At 52.4% G+C, this 16,604-nt stretch overlaps 1 protein-coding gene and 1 long non-coding RNA gene across 4 annotated transcripts in view; one reads left to right on the forward strand and one right to left on the reverse strand.

Moving 5' to 3' along the window:
- Positions 1-13,473, reverse strand: part of LOC140430833 (uncharacterized) — a 28,025-nt gene extending 14,552 nt beyond the window's left edge. Inside the window, exon 1 of the long non-coding RNA XR_011949560.1 lies at positions 13,351-13,473. This is a non-coding gene — a long non-coding RNA (uncharacterized lncRNA). The remainder of the gene's footprint in view (positions 1-13,350) is intronic.
- Positions 1-16,604, forward strand: part of exoc3l1 (exocyst complex component 3-like 1) — a 175,495-nt gene that overhangs the window by 103,792 nt on the left and 55,099 nt on the right. For 2 of the 3 annotated variants that reach the window (XM_072518558.1, XM_072518560.1), the window contains exon 5: positions 5,563-5,683. In XM_072518558.1, the coding sequence (XP_072374659.1) occupies positions 5,563-5,683 (121 nt within the window). The remainder of the gene's footprint in view (positions 1-5,562; positions 5,684-16,604) is intronic. The other variant, XM_072518559.1, reaches the window with a different exon arrangement.

Consider the following 16,604-nt stretch of genomic DNA (forward strand, 5'->3'; position numbering starts at 1 on the left):
AAATTCCACCATGCCAGTTTGAGAATTTTAATTCCGTTAAGATCAGGGGTGAAATTCTCCCGAAACGGCGCGATGTCCACATTGAGGGGCTAGGCCGACGCCGGAGGAATTTCCGCCCCGCCAGCTGGCGGAAACGGCCTTTGTTGCCCCGCCAGCTGGCGCGGAAATGACATGTCGGGGCGGCGCATGCGCGGGAGCGTCAGCGGCCGCTGACAGTTTCCCGCGCATGCGCAGTGGAGGGAGTCTCTTCCGCCTCCGCCATGGTGGAGACCGTGGCGGAGGCGGAAGGGAAAGAGTGCCCCCACGGCACAGGCCCACCCGCGGATCGGTGGGCCCCGATCGCGGGCCAGGCCACCGTGGGGGCACCCCCTGGGGTCAGATCGCCCCGCGCCCCCCCCAGGACCCCGGAGCCCACCCGCGCCGCCTTGTCCCGCCGGTAAATAGGTGCTTTAATTTACGCCTGCGGGACAGGCAATTTATCGGCGGGACTTCGGCCCATCCGGGCCGGAGAATCGAGCGGGGGGCCCGCCAACCGGCGCGGCGCGATTCCCGCCCCCGCCGAATCTCCGGTGCCAGACTTCGGCAACCGGTGGGGGCGGGATTCACGGCAGCCCCCGGCGATTCTCCGACCTGGAGTGGGGTCGGAGAATGACGCCCAAACTTTGGAAGTAAGATAATTTCAGTGAAAAGAAAGTGACTGCACAGCTATCAGATAGTTGTAAAATTATATTTCTTGATCGGACCTCTATGTGACTCCAATCTTACTCCAGTAGGCCAGACCTTCTGGAATGGGCTGGTTTGATCAATATCCAACGCTTATGTTGGTGGGAATATTAGAACAATACAATGGTAACAACACAAAGGGAGACATTTCTTTGAATGGATTGGTTTGTTAGGCACAATGGCCTCCCTGACCTGCACCTATTCTTGTGTACTTTCCCATTGGAAGTCATAGGTGCTGAGGGGGATGGTCCATGTTAAACAAAATCTGTCTGGTCCAACCAGTTGGGTTTACAGCCCTCTCTTGATTTGAATTGGAATCCTCCTAAGACCATAAGATGTGGAAGCAGATGTAGGACATTCAGCGTATCTGGTCTGCTTCACCATTCATGAGCTCATGACTGATCTGAAATGATAAACCTCAACTCCACTTTCCTGCCTTTTCCCCACAACCTTTGAATATTTACTGATTAAAAATCAGTCTATCTCAGCCTTGAACATACGTAACGGCCCAACCCAGCCTCCACAGCCCACTGAGGTAAAGAATTCGACAGATTCACTGCTCTCAGAGAAGGCATGCCTCCTCATCCCTATCTTAAATGGCATCACGGTAGCACAGTGGTTAGCACAGTTGCTTCACAGCTCCAAGGTCCCAGGCTCAATTCCCGGCTTGGGTCACTGTCAGTGCAGAGTTTGCACGTTCTCCCCGTATCTGCGTGGGTTTCCTCCGGGTGCTCCGATTTCCTCCCACAGTCCAAAGATGTGCAGGTTAGGTGGATTGGCCATGCTAAATTGCCCTTAGTGTCCAAAAGGTTAGATGGGGTTACTGGGGTATGGGGATAGGATGGAGTCGTGGGCATAGGTAGGGTGATTTTTCCATGGGCCGGTGTAAACTCGATGGGCAGAATGGCCTCCTTCTGCACTGTAAAATCTATGATTATGAACCCTTGCTCTGAGATTATCCCTCTGGTCCTAGACCCTCCCACAAGAGGAAACTCCCTCCCGGCATCTACCATGTAAAGCCCCCTGAGAATCCTTAATAAATTTGCCTCCCATTCTTCCAAACTCCAATGGGTACAGGCCCAACGTACTCAACCAATCCTCATAAGAAAATTCCTCCATACCTGGGATCACCCTGGTGAACTGTCTCTGGGCTGCCTCCAATGTCACTATATCTTTCCTTGGATAAGGGGACTAAAAATGTTCACATTATTCCAGGTGTGGTCTAACTAGTGCCTTGTATAGATTTAGCAAGACTTCTCTATTTTTATACTCCATTCTCTTTGAAATAAGGCCAACATTTCATTTGCCTTCCCTCTTTCCTGCTGAACTTCCATGCGTTTTTTGTGATTTATGCACGAGGACCCACAAAACCCTCAGAGCTGCAGCTTTCTGCAGTCTTTCTCCATTTAAATAATATTCAGCTCATTTATTCTTCCTACCAAAGTGCATACCTTCACATTTTCGGATGTTATACTCTATCTGTCAAGTTTTTTTTTAAATTTAGAGTGCCCAATTCATTTTTTCCAATTAAGGGGTAATTTAGCGTGGCCAATCCACCTAGCTTGCACATTTTTGGGTTGTGGGGGCGAAACCCACGCAAACACGGGGAGAATGTGCAAACTCCACACGGACAGCTATCTGACAAATTTTTGCCCACTCATTTAACCTGTCTATATCCATCTGTAGACTCTTTGTGTCATTCTCCACCTCTTGCCTTCCCGCCTATTTTGTGTTAGCCGCAAACTTGGCAATAGTACATGTAGATGTTGAGAAAGAGCGAGGGTTGTTTACACTGGTAGCCTGTCAGTGAAAAGTCCAGTGATTGATGGGGAACATGGCTTGCAGTCTGCTGTTTGGTTTGGCTAAACCAGGTTATTGGCCGTCACCAGGGAGGACAGCTCCAGCTGCTTAGTGTGGCAGCAAAAAATAAATGATTTATTTGTTAAACACCATTCCGTTTCCAGGATGTCAGGAGTTGTGTTATCATTTCTTAAATATTGTTCTTGCAAACACTCCCTTCTCAGGCTGAGTCTTTGTGCCCCGTTGTAGATGTCCCCCTGCACTGAACCTCAAGGTTTTCCCGAATTGAGATGAATCAATCTTGGTAATTCTTGAGCTGACCCTGGTCCACACTTTGTGGCAGATACAGTTCCTTTAACGATCTGTAGCACACAAGATCAATTTTGAGTCCATCTGGCATCAACCAGCATTCAGAAAGCTCGGCACTGGGTTTTAATTGTTCAAAGGACGTCCAAATAGGCATATTGCCAGATGGCACTGAAGCTTACTTTCAGATTCATAAGAACATAAGAACTAGGAGCAGGATTTGGCAATTCAGCCTTCGTGCCTGCTCTGTCGTTCAATATGATCGAGGCTGATCTCATCTCAGGCTCAACTCCACTTTCCTGCCCGTTGTCCAGAACCCTTCAACCCATTACTAATTAAAAATCTGTCCCTCTCCTCCTTAAATTTAATCAATGCCCCAGTATCAAGGCACGGTGGCACAGTGGTTAGCAATGCTATGTCACAGTGCCACGGACTGGGGTTCAATTCCGGTCTTGGGTTACTGTCTGTATGGAGTTTGTACGTTCTCCTCGTGTCTGCGTTGGTTTCCTCCGGGTGCTCAGGTTTCCTCCCACAGTTCAAAGATGTATGTGTTAGGTGGATTGGCCATGAAGAATTGTGTTTAGGGATGTGGGGTTATGGGGACAGGGGAGTGAACATGGGTTGAGTGCTCATTCCAAGGGTTGGTGCAGACTCCACAGATTCACAACCCTTTGAAAGAAGTAATTTCTCCTCATCTCTGTTTTAAATCTGCCACCTCTTATCTTAAAACAATGACCTCTCATTCTAGATTGCCCCACAAGAGGAAGAATCTGCTCTACGTCAACGTTGTCGATACATTTTATCATCTCATATACCTCAATTAGATCTCCTCTCATTCTTCTAAACTCGAGAGAGTTTGACCCAAACAGATCAATCTCTCTTCATAAGATACAGCCCTCACAGAATCATAGAATCCCTACAGTGCAGAAGGCGGCCATTTGGCCCATCAAGTCTGCACCCACCCTCTGAAAGAGCACCCAATCCAAGTCCACTCTCCTGCCCTATCCCTGTAACTCCACCTCACCTTTGGACACTAAGCGGCAATTTAGCATGGCCAATCCACCAACGTGCACATCTTTGGACCAGGGGAGGGAACCGGAGCACCGGAAGGAAACCCACCCAGACACTGGGAGAACGTGCAAACTCCACTCAGACAATCACCCGAGGTTGGAATTGAACCCGGGTCCCTGGCATTGCGAGACAGCAGTGCTTAGCCACTGTGCCACCGTACCACCCGTCATTTCTGGAATCAATCTAGTTAACCTCCTCTGAATTGCCTCTAATACAACTACATCCTTTCTCAAATGAAGGGATAAAAACTGTACATAGTACTCCAGGAGCGGTCTGACCAATGCCTTGTACAGCTGCAGCAACACTTCCCTACTTTTATACTCTATCCCTTTAGCTATAAAGACCAAAATTCCATGTGCCTTCCTTATTACCTGCTGTACCTGGATACTAGTTTTCTGAGATTCATGCACGAGGACATCCAGATCCCTCCGCACCAAAGCACTCAGAAGTTTTTCTCCATTTAGATAATAAATTGCCTTTCCAGTTTTCTGACCAAAAATGGATAACCTCAAACTTATCCACGTTAAACTCCATCTGCCAAATTTGGCACTCTCACCTAAACCTCTCTGTATCTATTTGTAAATTTCTTATTTCCTCATTGCAACTTACTACCCCACCTATTTTAGTGTCATCTGTAAATTTGCCAAAGTACCTTCTATCCCTGCATCCAAGTCATTAATATAGATTATAAATAGTTGGGGCCCGAAGACAGAACCCTGTGGCATCCCACTAGTTACATCTTGCCAACCAGAAAAAGCCCCATTTATCCCGACTCTCTGCCTTCTGTCATTCGCCAGTCTTCTATCCAAGCTAATAAATTACCCCAACCCCTGTGATCTAACTTTGTGAATTAATCTTCTGTGCGGCACCTTTTCAAACACCTTCTGGAAATCCAGATACACTACATCTACAGGATCCCCATATCCACTTAGCTTGTTACATCTTCGAAGAATTCTAGCGAATTAGTCAAACACAATTTACCTTTCATAAAACCATCCTGATTCAGCTGAGGATCAGTTAAAGTGTGAGTAAAATGTCGAGGGAATGTTGTGTCAACAGGAAAAAGTTGTGGCAAAAACGCAGGCAAGCGGGGCTCATTGGGCCTGCCCTTTCAGCTAGCGAGCACAAACACGATGGGCTGAATGGCATCCTCCTAGGCTGAAAGATCCAATGATTTTTTTTTTTAATTTTAAATACCCAATTCATTTTTTCCAATTAAGGGGCAATTTAGCGTGGCCAATCCACCTAGCCTGCACAGGTGGGTTGTGGGGGCGAAACCCATGCAAACACGGGGAGAATGTGCAAACTCCACACGGACAGTGACCCAGGGCTGGGATCGAACCTGGGACCTCTGTGCCGTGAGGCAGCAGGGATAACCCACTGTGCCACCGTGCTGCCCTTCAGAGCTAATGATTTAAGTCATCCTCTCTCGCAAACATGAATAAAATGTCTCCCTCCCTCATGCCCTTCTCACCATCAAAGAATCTTACTGACCATTGGCAGGAAGCCTCCAACTGTTGAGGGGAAAGTGCTCCACCTCAGAAGAAGCCATTGCAAATACGTCGAGAGATTGCCTTGGAATGTTAATCATTTGTGATGCTTTTCCTGTAATGGTGTTATCACAACCTTGCTTCCTGTTTTCCTTTTTGTCTCTTCCCCTAGCAGTCCAGAAATGGTAAATCACCCTGATCTCTCTCCTGATGTTGACATTACCTCACCGGGCCCGTTGATTTCCCAAGGTGCACTGGAGCAGCTGGAGGATAAATATGTTAATGCTATCCGGGTGAGTTGAGACCTTTACATAAGTTTAAACTTGGGAAGACTCCCTGGAGCTTGTATTTGTTGGATTCCCTGTGCAAATCAAGTTTAAAAAAAAGAATACTTTTAAGGCAAAACAGTGTGCGTTTCTGGGCTATACAAGCCTAAGATACAATCCTCAGCCTGTGCTAATAATCTCACCTGAGCCATCATTGAACTCAAGAGCTTCAAGGTGTGAAGAGGAATTTCTTTTTTTTTAAAGGGCAATTTAGCGTGGCCAATCCACCTACCCAGCACATCTTTGGTTGTGGGACTGAGACCCACGCAGACAGAGGCAGAATGTGCAAATTCCACATGGACAGTGACCCAGGGCTGGGATCAAACCCGGTTCCTCAGCGCCATGAGGCAGCAGTGCTAAGAACTGTGCCACCGTGCCGCCCGTGAAGAGGAGTTTCAAACAAAAGTCCCCATCTTGGCTGTGATGCGGTGACTGCCCCCCCCAACCCCTCTGGAAAGCACATGTGGAAAGAAATAGAGGATCAGTCTGGGCAGTGATGGCCCCTATAGTAAAATAGCCTCCTGGCCCAGTCAAAGTGCCAGTACCCCTTGAGGTTGCAGCTGTATCTCCAAGAGAGGAATGGAGAAAAGTCGGTATGGAAAAATGTGCCGCATAGGGTGACACGGTGGCACAGTGGTTAGCACTGCTGCCTCACAGCACCAGGCACCCAGGTTCAATTTCAACCTTGGGTGACTGTGTGGAGTTTGCACTTTCTCCCCGTGTCTGTGTGGATTTCCTCCCTGTGCTCTGGTTTCCTCCCACAGTCCATAGATGTGCAAGTTAGGTGGATTGGCCGTGCTAAATTGCCCCTTAGGGTGTGGTTGCAGGAATAGGTAGGGTGGCCTTTCGAAGGATCGATGTAGGTCCGATGGGCCGAATGGCCTCCTGTGTTGTAGGGATTTTATGATTCTTTGATAATATTGAGTTGACAGCTCCACTGTCATATCATAGGAATTACAACAAATGAACAGGCCCTTCGGCCCACCCAATTCGAGATGGTGTTTATCCAACACATGAGCAGCAGTCCTTACCCTGTTCCCCTGCCTGGTTCCTGTATACTTTTATCCTTCATTCTTTCAGCTATCTATTTAACCTCTTCTTATATATTGACATGATCTCAACTCTAATTACCCATGGTGCATTTCATAACCTACAAATCATCTGAGATAAGTCTCCTCTCTGTCCTGAATCTTTTTAAATTTCAAATATATATAGAGTAAGTAAGAGCATTTGCCTGCTGATTGTATTTTGCCTAGTTGTGTTCATATTGTATACTCTTCCAACCAGTAATAGCCATGGATGATATTGCCGTGGTAATCATACAAATATATGCATCTGTCTTTGCTGGATCTGATTGGATCACATCAAACACGATCAGAGCCAGCTCTCCTGCTCCTCCAACACTGCTCACTACTCCAGGATCATGTTGGAATGTAAAGGCAGCTCCCCCTCCTGGCTTCATTTTATCGATAACAACCATCTCCTTAAACCTCTCTTCCATTTCCTCCTCTACCTTCAACCTCAGGAAGTGGGAGAAGCTTGTGAACTCCTTTTTTGGTAAGGGTATTACCATCTGTTCAGCTGCCGCATCCTCCCAGCCCACCAGCCAAAACTTCCCCCAACATTCCCCATTTGTCCCAGCCCTAAGGCTCACATTTTACTCTGGGTTTTTCTCTTGTTTCCCCTCCTGCACTCTTATCCATCAAACCCACCGCCTTCTCCTGTGTTCTCACTAAACCGCTGACCGTAAAACATGCTTTTCTGACCCCCATGCTGGTGAATATTGTAGGCAATTCCCCTCTTCTCAGGTACCTGTCACCCTCCCTTTCAAATTTACCGTAATCACCCACATCCTCAGAAAAAGCCATCCTCAATCACTCCATCCTTGCAAACCACCAACCCATTTCTACTCTTCCTTTCCACACCAAAGTCCTTGGATATGTTGTCAACTCCCAAATCCAAGCTCACCTTTCCTGCAGTTCCATACTTGAACTACTCCAATTAGGATTCTTCCACTACCACAGCACTAAACGTGTTCTTATCAGTTACATCCTGGAGCTGGTACTGTGGAAAACTATCCTAAATCATCATTTGTAACCTGTATGTATCCACTGGCACAGCTGACCTTCGCCATCATTTTCCAAGCTGCCTCCTTCCTGGGGGAGCTGTGTGGTGCTGCCTTCACCTGCTTCCATTTTTAGCTATCCAGTCAATGCTAGGGAATCAGCTACAATGGCTACTCTTCCATCCTCTGCAGTATTACCTCCAGAGTCCCTGAGGGTCAGCATGCTTGCACTCCTTTCGTGTTAAGTTTCATCAAACAATGGCAACCTAACTACACAAAAGTTTCTGACAGTTTGTCCCTAATCTAGAACTATAAGCTCCTTCACCAGTTGTTTGTTTAATCAGGGAGAACTCTGACAACTGGATTGGAGACACAAATGGCTTCCACTAACGCCCTGTTCATATTGTCCTGGTACCCTGTAGCTTGCAAAATGGGTGTACACTTCGTCCCACTTTATAATGGTAGCACAATGGTAACCATGGGAGATGTCACACTGGTATCCACTAGTACCCATGGGGTGATGTCACACTGGTGTCCATCAGTAACCATGGGGTGATGTCACACTGGTATCCACTGGTAATTATGGGGTGATGTCACACTGGTCTTCACCAGTAACCATGAGGTGATGTCGCACTGATATCCACTGGTTGGGGGGGGTCCGTGCCGGGGAGGAGGTTGGGGGTTCCGTGCCGGGGAGGAGGTTGGGGGGGGGTCCGTGCCGGGGAGGGGGATGGGGGGTCCGTGCCGGGGAGGAGGTTGGGGTCCGTGCCGGGGAGGAGGTTCGGGGGTTCCGTGCCGGGGTGGAGGTTGGGGGGGTCCGTGCCGGGGAGGGGGATGGGGGGTCCGTGCCGGGGGAGGTTGGGGTCCGTGCCAGGGAGGAGGTTGGGGGGTCCGTGCCGGGGAGGGGGATGCGAGGGCAAGTGAGTTGGTCCACCTGGCCAGGTGCCAGCCTCCAACAGTTGGACCCATGCGGTCCATGCCACCTGGCTGGGGGGAGGAGGGGATATGGGCAATGATGACGTCGTCCCACCCCCCACCAGGCCGTCATGTTTTCCGATCATCCAGCGATGTTGGCCGCTAATGTCTATGTTGCCCTGGATGAGGAGGAGGAGCGTGCCAGAGAGGCGGCGCAGGCTGCCGCAGAGGGGCAGGTGGCAGCCGCCCAGGCTGGAGGGACACCTGACCGACAGGACGAGGAGGGGGAGGAGGACGTCGTGGCCCCACGGCAACGGAGGCACCCGAGGGCGCCCCGTGTGTACCGGCCCCGGCAGTCATACCAGGACCTCACGGACCGGGAATGCAGGAGGAGACTCCGGATGAGGCGGGAAACCGTGGCACACATCTGCCACCTGCTGGCACACCTGTCACCGCGTGGCACTGGCGGGGGACACCCTCTCCCCGTGTCCGTCAAGGTTACGGTGGCCCTGAACTTTTATGCAACGGGGTCATTCCAGGCACCGAGTGCGGACCTGTCCGGCATATCGCAGACATCGGTGCATCGGTGCATCCGGGCAGTGACAGATGCCCTATATGCCATGGCGCACCGCTACATCCGCTTCCCTGTGGACCGGGCCTACCAAGATGCCCGGGCCGTGGGCTTCTCTGCCGTGGCCGGGTTCCCCATGGTCCAGGGCGCGATTGATGGGATGCACGTCGCCGTGCGGCCACCTGCAGATAACAGGGCCGTGTTCACCAATAGGAAGGGGACCTATTCGATGAACATACAGGTGGTCTGCGACCACCGCATGATGATCCTGCACGTCTGCGCCCGTTACCCAGGCAGTGTACACGACTCATACGTGTTGTCGCGGTCATCCATCCCCGGCATGTACGAGGGACGCCATCCCCGGCTGAGGGGCTGGTTGCTGGGCGACAGGGGCTACCCATTGCGATCGTGGCTGATGACGCCTATACGGAGGCCACGCAATGAGGTGGAGAACCGCTACAATGATGCCCATGTAGCGACAAGGGGAGTGATAGAGAGGTGCTTTGGCGTGCTGAAGATGCGTTTCAGGTGCCTGGACCTCTCTGGGGACGCCCTCCAGTATCGGTCAGATAGGGTCGGCCGCATCATTGTGGTGTGCTGCGTCCTGCACAACATAGCCCAGCAGAGGGACGATGTGCCGCAGGCAGAGGAGGGCGGAGTGGAGGAGCAGCAGGAAGAGGCGCAGTCCTCCCCAGATGAGGGGGATGGGGGTAATGGTCAGGGCAGACGGGGTAGACACAGGCGGGAGGCTGTCCACCGTTACCGGCTGGCCCAGCGGGCACGGGACAGACTGATAGACACCCGCTTCACTGACTAGATGGGCGTGGGAATCGGGTAGTATGGCCACAGACCGCACACCATGGCAACAGCCGACCACCCACACCCCCCACCCATCCACCCACCCAGCACCCTCACCCCCCCCTCCCCAACCCCACCCACCCCACCCACATGCACACCACCCCCCCCCATTGCCGATACACCTGCGGCACAGCGGGCCGGGCTCACACAGTTGCGGGTGGACGCGTGTCTATTGCAGGCCATGGAGGATGATGACAACCCGCCCTGCGGTGATCTCCTGGCTCCACATCATTGGACTATGTCTGACCCATGGCCACAGTACCACCATCCACCTGGACCATCCCTGCATGCGGCTGTGTCACTGCAGCGCACGGTCCCGTCCTCTGCCCAGGGGGAACGGGGCAGACTCACCTGGGGCTGAGGTAACACCACCCCTCACACACACACTTGCGCTCAACGTACATGACACCCCCGCACGCTTTGGACAGAGCACAAAGGCAGCTTCTGTAGGTGTAACATTGACTTTAATAACCAAAGGAGTAAATGCACGTGCCCTAGCCCCTAAAACTCATCTGTGCCCTGCACCCATGCCAACTTACTCAGTGTCTAATTGTTTGGCCTTACGGGCCCTTTGACTACGTCGACGTGGTTCCCCAGACGGTACAGCAGAACTGGAGGTGGACTCCTGTGATTCCTGCCCTCTGACACTGGATCCCTTTTGCGGCCGTTTCCTGGGGCGTCCTGGCCTAGATGGGCCAGGCTGCGGCCCGGGCGACTGGGATGGCGAGCTGCCAGCCTGTCCTGTCCGTTGCCCACCCAATGCACCTGGGACTGAAGGGGGGGGGGGGGAGTCCGAGGTGTCGCGGTGTTCCGGGACCTCCCCTACAGGGGGAGCCGGGACGGACCACACCACCTCCTCCTCCCTTGGGGTGCCCGATGGCCCCCAGGCCTCTACATGGGTGGGGGATGCGAACGGACTGGCCATCCGACGCCCCACCGACATCTGGCGCTGCCAGTCCTGGAGGCCGGTGCTGGTATCGACAGGGGTCTGCAGGTTTGCAGCCATGGAGCCCAGGGGGTTGGCAAACGCTGTCTGTGACAGTGCGACGCCGGCTCGCACATGGCCACTGGCGCCGATGCCCTCAGCGATGGCCTGCAGAGACTGCGCCATGGCCTGCAGAGACTGGGCCATGGCCTGCTGAGACTGGGCTATGGCCTGCTGAGACTGGGCTATGGTGTTGAGCGCCTCTGCCATCTGGCGCTGGCACTGGCTCATGGCCTCCTGTGAGAGGGCAGCCATGTCCTGGGCCACAGACGCCGCCTGCACGGAAAGCCCCAGGCCTCGCAAACCGTCCCCATGTCTGACACCGTCGCACCGTCGCGCCCATTGCCTCCACCGCGGACGCCACCCGTGCGGTGTCGGCCTGTCACAGACGTATGACTGGCACCACTTCCAGCTCCTGGACGCGGGTGGACTCCTCCACCTGCGACTGCAGCCGCCGCAAGCCGGCCGTCACCCTCTTCGCTCGTCTCCGGGTCGGTGGTTGCATCGGATCTATGTGTGGGTGTGGAAACTCCAGGAACCCGGGATCCATCTGGGCGGAAGATGTTCGCTTGGGCTGGGCTGCCCTCCGACCGCCCGGCCCCTCTGCTGCTCCTACCTCCACCTGCTGTACCGGGACGGCTGTGTTGTGCGCACCAGTGAGTGTACCAGACGCCTCATCACTAAAGTGCCCAACCGAGGTGAGTGTTTCTGCGATGGTGGAGGGTGTTGGTGACAGCAGTGGTGTTGTGTCGTGCTCTTCGTCCCACTCTGAGCCCATGGCACTTTGGGGTGGGGGTTCGTCTCCACCCATCCACTCTGAGTCACTGTCCGGTATTTCGTCTTCCTGGGTAGTGCTGTCCCGGGTATGGGTGTCCTGGGTAGGGGTGTCCTGGGTAGTGGTGTCCTGGGTAGTGGTGTCCTGGGTAGTGGTGTCCTGGCTCGGATGTGACGGGGGCCTGTGGCTGCCCCCCTCGTCGCTGGGTGGTTGCTCCCGCACGTGACGGGGGTGTCGTCTCCCTGTTGCTCCAGGTCTCTCCGTCTCCCGTGGCCTCCGAGGGGCATCCTGCGGGCGGTCTGCATCTGCGGGAATGGGTGCCTGGACGTTTGCTCCTGCGATACACAATGAAGCATGCATGGTTAGACATCAGGCAGTGATCAGGTGATATGGGGGAGGGGGATATAGGGGAGGGGGGATATGGGGACGGGCTGTCGGTGGCTCGCTTGCTAGTACGCCCCCGACCTCTGCATCAGCAACCTCCCGGTCGTCAGGTCCGCCAGCCAGTTCCAGGGCCCTTTCCTCGTGTTCGGTCAGTGGCCTCTCATCAGCGGGGCCTCCTCCAGTCCTCACATGCTCCCTATTGTGTGCGCGCTTCTCCTGTGGGGGGGAGGGGGGTGGCGGTGGTGGCAGGGGTAAAAGGCAACACTGTTAGGCAGGTATATGAATGCACGTCATCGGTTGCGCGTGCATTGCAGAGGTTAAGGTTAGGGCTGGATTCACTTGGGGATATGGGGGATATGGGGGAGGGGGGATATGGGGGATGGAGGATATGGGGGAGGGGGGATATGGGGGAAGGGGGGATAAGGGGAGGGGAGATATGGGGGAGGGGGGATATGGGGAGGGGGGATATGGGGGATATGGGGGAGGGGGGATATGGGGGATATGGGGGAGGTGGGATATGGGGGAGGGGGGATATGGGGGAGGGGGGATATGACGCTGCACGGCGTGAACCACTGCGCAAGCGCGGATCCCGTTACGTCGCTGCTAGCCCATTTCGGGCCAGAGACTTTCGACCCATTTTTCCGACGTGACGCAAGTCGGATTTGCGCTGTTTTTTGCGCCGATAACGGAGAATTTCGCCCCAGGTCACATGCTAGGAATCCTGCGGAGAATAACCCACTTCCTGACTCCCCAAAAGCTGTCCACCGCCAACAAGGAACAAGCCAGGAATGTGATGAAATACTCTCCACTTGCCTGGATGAGCACAGCTCCAACAACACTCAAGAAGCTCAATATCATTCAGGACAAAGTAGTCCACTTGATTGCTACCCCTTCCACAAATATTGACTTCCTCCACCACCGACGCACAGTAGCAGCATGTGTAACATCTACAAGATGCACTGCAGGAACTCGGCAAATGTTTTTTAGGCAGCACCTTCCAAATCCACGACCACTACCATCTACAAGTACAGTAGATACCTAGGAACACCACCACCTGGAAGTTCACCTCCAAGTCACGTACCATCCTGACTTGGAATATATCGCCCTTCCTTCACGGTCGCTGTCAAAATCCTGGACTACCTTCCCTAAGAGCACTGTGGGTGTACCTACACCTCAACTCACCACCATTATCTCAAGGGCAATACGGTATGGGCAATAAATACTGGCTTAGCCACTGATGCCCATGTCCACTGAGTGAATAAAAGAAAACCCACTGATAACCATGAGGTGATGTCACACTGGTAACCATGGGGTGATGTGACACTGGTAACCACTGGTAACCATGGGCGATGTCACAATAGTAGCCATTGGAAACTGCGGGGTGATGTCACACTGATAACCAAGCAACGGCATCATGCTCTTAAACATGGGATGGTATTACAGTTAACCACATGACTGTGTCACACTGGGTATGTAGGTGAATATCAGATGCAAACAAGATTGGACTGTACTGTGTGAGTGTGGACATCAAGTGAGGATGGTAGTCAATTATGATACAACTCTGTTTTCTCAGGACAGCACAGAGGCACAGTGGCTAGCATTGCTGCCTCATGGCGCCAAGGACCCCGGTTTGATCCCGGCCCCGGGTCACTGTCTGTGTGGAGTTTGCACATTCTCCCCATGTCTGCGTGGGTCTCGCCTCCACAGCCCAAAGATGTGCAGCGCAGATGAATTAGCCATGCTAAATTGCCCCTTAAATTGGAATTTATTTTGAAAAACTCTGTTTTCTCTTTGCAATGCTGAAACCTTGCCAAAATCTGCTCGACGCGTGCATGACTGTGAGTTCCAGAGTCAATTCAGATGAGCATTCACCATGAATGAATAAGTGAAATTCTGCATGAAATCTATGAATTTTGCTCAGGGAATTATATTCCATGCTACAATCTGTTTTTCCATAAAAATTATAAATCAGTGACCGCGCCGATTGGTGTCTTCAATGGGACTCTGTATAAAACACCTGGGATAAAAAAATTATTCCACTCATTAAAATGAAATAAATCCAGTTAAATTCGCAGAATGTATTCAATGAATTCAATAAATACAAATCAAATTGTACATACGATGGATGAGTGAGGTTCTGGGGTCTCCCTCGGAGCCAGAACACAGCAAGATTCAGGAGGAGCAGAGCGCATTGGCGGCAACAATTCCTTAGAATCTGAAAGTCCACTCAGTATAGAGCTTTTTCACAAACTGCTGAGACCCACTAACTCACCTCAGCATACTACCACACCCCTGTAAGCAGCTTGCTCTCTGCTTGTCCAACCCATTGGTCTCTTGCTATTGTTACACGATGGTGGAAATAGGATATTGTCGTTTTGATAGTCTGCCAGAAATCAGACCTCTTGTTTGTTACAGTTAAGCTCACTTAAATATTTTTGCGCCGGAGGTACCTAACGCGGGGAATTAAACGGCGTTGCCTCGGAAACTTCAACTGGGCGCCGTTTAGCACTGGTGTTCACAAACATGGGCCAGACGTAATGGCACTTGGTGGTGTGGGGGGGCTCCCAAGCGATCAGGGGCCCTGGGTGGTTGGTCACTGGGCAGGGTGGTACCCTGGTACCCTACGCCACCTGGGCACCATGCCAGACACCATGGCAGTGTCATCTGGGTGGCATAGGGGGTACCAGGGTACCACCTGGGTGCCCAGGTTGGACTGCCAGGCTGAGAGGTGCACTGCCAGCCTGGTAGTGCCAAGGTGCACGGGTGACATCTTGCCCATGCTGGGTATCGGGCCCTGCCCTTATGAGATAGGGTACAAGAAGGTGGGCCTCAAGGACCCCCTGATTGCTACGTTTGAGCGTTGGGGGGCTGAGGGGGGGGGGGGGGGGGGCGGGAGGCTGTAGTGTGGGATCGGGAGATCAGAGCATCTTTTAAAAATGGTGCCCCGATCTCTTCATGCACATGTGAGCTTAACTCGTTAGTGCAGGCAATGAATCTAAGTGCAGCCTCGGCAGGAAGAGAGGAGAGAATAAGAATGGGGAGAGGGAGGAGAGAGTTATTGTTGCAATCCTGTCACAATGAAGTGCATACTCTAATCTATGTGGGAGCAGCTGTTACTAATTGGTGAAATGGGGGCATTATTTTAAGTATGGTGTGTGCAAACCCCAAAACGGAAAAAGCCGGGCATGGCTAGGGAACTGGGATCTTTCATGGAACAGATGGGAGAAGTTGCCCTGATAAATTGCTCTTAGTGACCAAAAGGTTAGGAGGGCTATTGGGTTATGGGGATAGGGTGGAAGTGAGGGCTTAAGTGGGTCGGTGCTGACTCGATGGGCTGAATGGCCTCGTTCTGCACTGTATGTTCTATGTCTATGTCTAAGTGGACCCATGGCAGGTCCTATACCCCGGTGAGAAGGAAATTTTGTTCTTTTTGCCGGTGCACAAAGTATACAAAAGCATTGACTTTTTGCGGTGGGGAAATCGGTGCTTCCAGGAATAATAAGAGCGGAATACTCCGACCACACTCCACACTTAATGGATGTGAGGTTGGAGACGGGCCCTGCTCAACGCCTGCATGGAGGTTGGACACGGACCTTTTGGCCGACAAGATCTTCTGCCAGAAAATATCACAGGTGCGTTACTAATAGCTAGAATAGGGATGTCTCTCCTTCCACCTTCTGGGAGGCACTGAAGGCGGTGATTGGGGAGAGATTATAGCCTAAAAGGCACGTAGGGACAGGGAAGAGAGGGCGGCTAGGCGATAACTGATCGACTCCATCCTGCAAGTCGACATAAAATGTTCCAAAGCCCCGTCCGTAGAGCTTCTGGCAGATAGGAGAAAGCTGCAAATGGACTTTAACCTGCTATCCACCAGGAAGGCAATGCACCAACTCCACCAGACACAGGGGACATACAAACACGGAACGAAGGCTAGCTGCCTGCTGGCTCATCAGCTGTGAAAGCAGGCAGCCACGAGGGAGATAGCGTAGGTGAAGGATAGCAGAGATGAGCTGGTAGCCGAACCAAAAAAGGTCAACCAAGCATTTGAGGCCTACTGGGGACTGTACACCTCTGAACCCCCTGAAGGGGACCCGGGGATGAAACGGTTCCTTGATGGATTGAACATACCAGTCAGGGGGGACAATAGGCGGGGTGGGGGACTGGAAGCACCAATAGGACTGGGAGAGATCATGGAGAGTATCAGCTCCATGCAGGCAGGGACGCACCGGGAGCCGATGAGTTCCCGGCGGTTTTCTACCACCAACCCTGGTCCCACACCTACAGGAAATGTTCACAGATTTGCTAGCGAGGGGCACCCTGCCTCCAACACTAACA

This window comes from Scyliorhinus torazame, chromosome 10 (genome assembly GCF_047496885.1).
Source record: "Scyliorhinus torazame isolate Kashiwa2021f chromosome 10, sScyTor2.1, whole genome shotgun sequence".
Taxonomy (NCBI): Eukaryota; Metazoa; Chordata; class Chondrichthyes; order Carcharhiniformes; family Scyliorhinidae; genus Scyliorhinus; species Scyliorhinus torazame.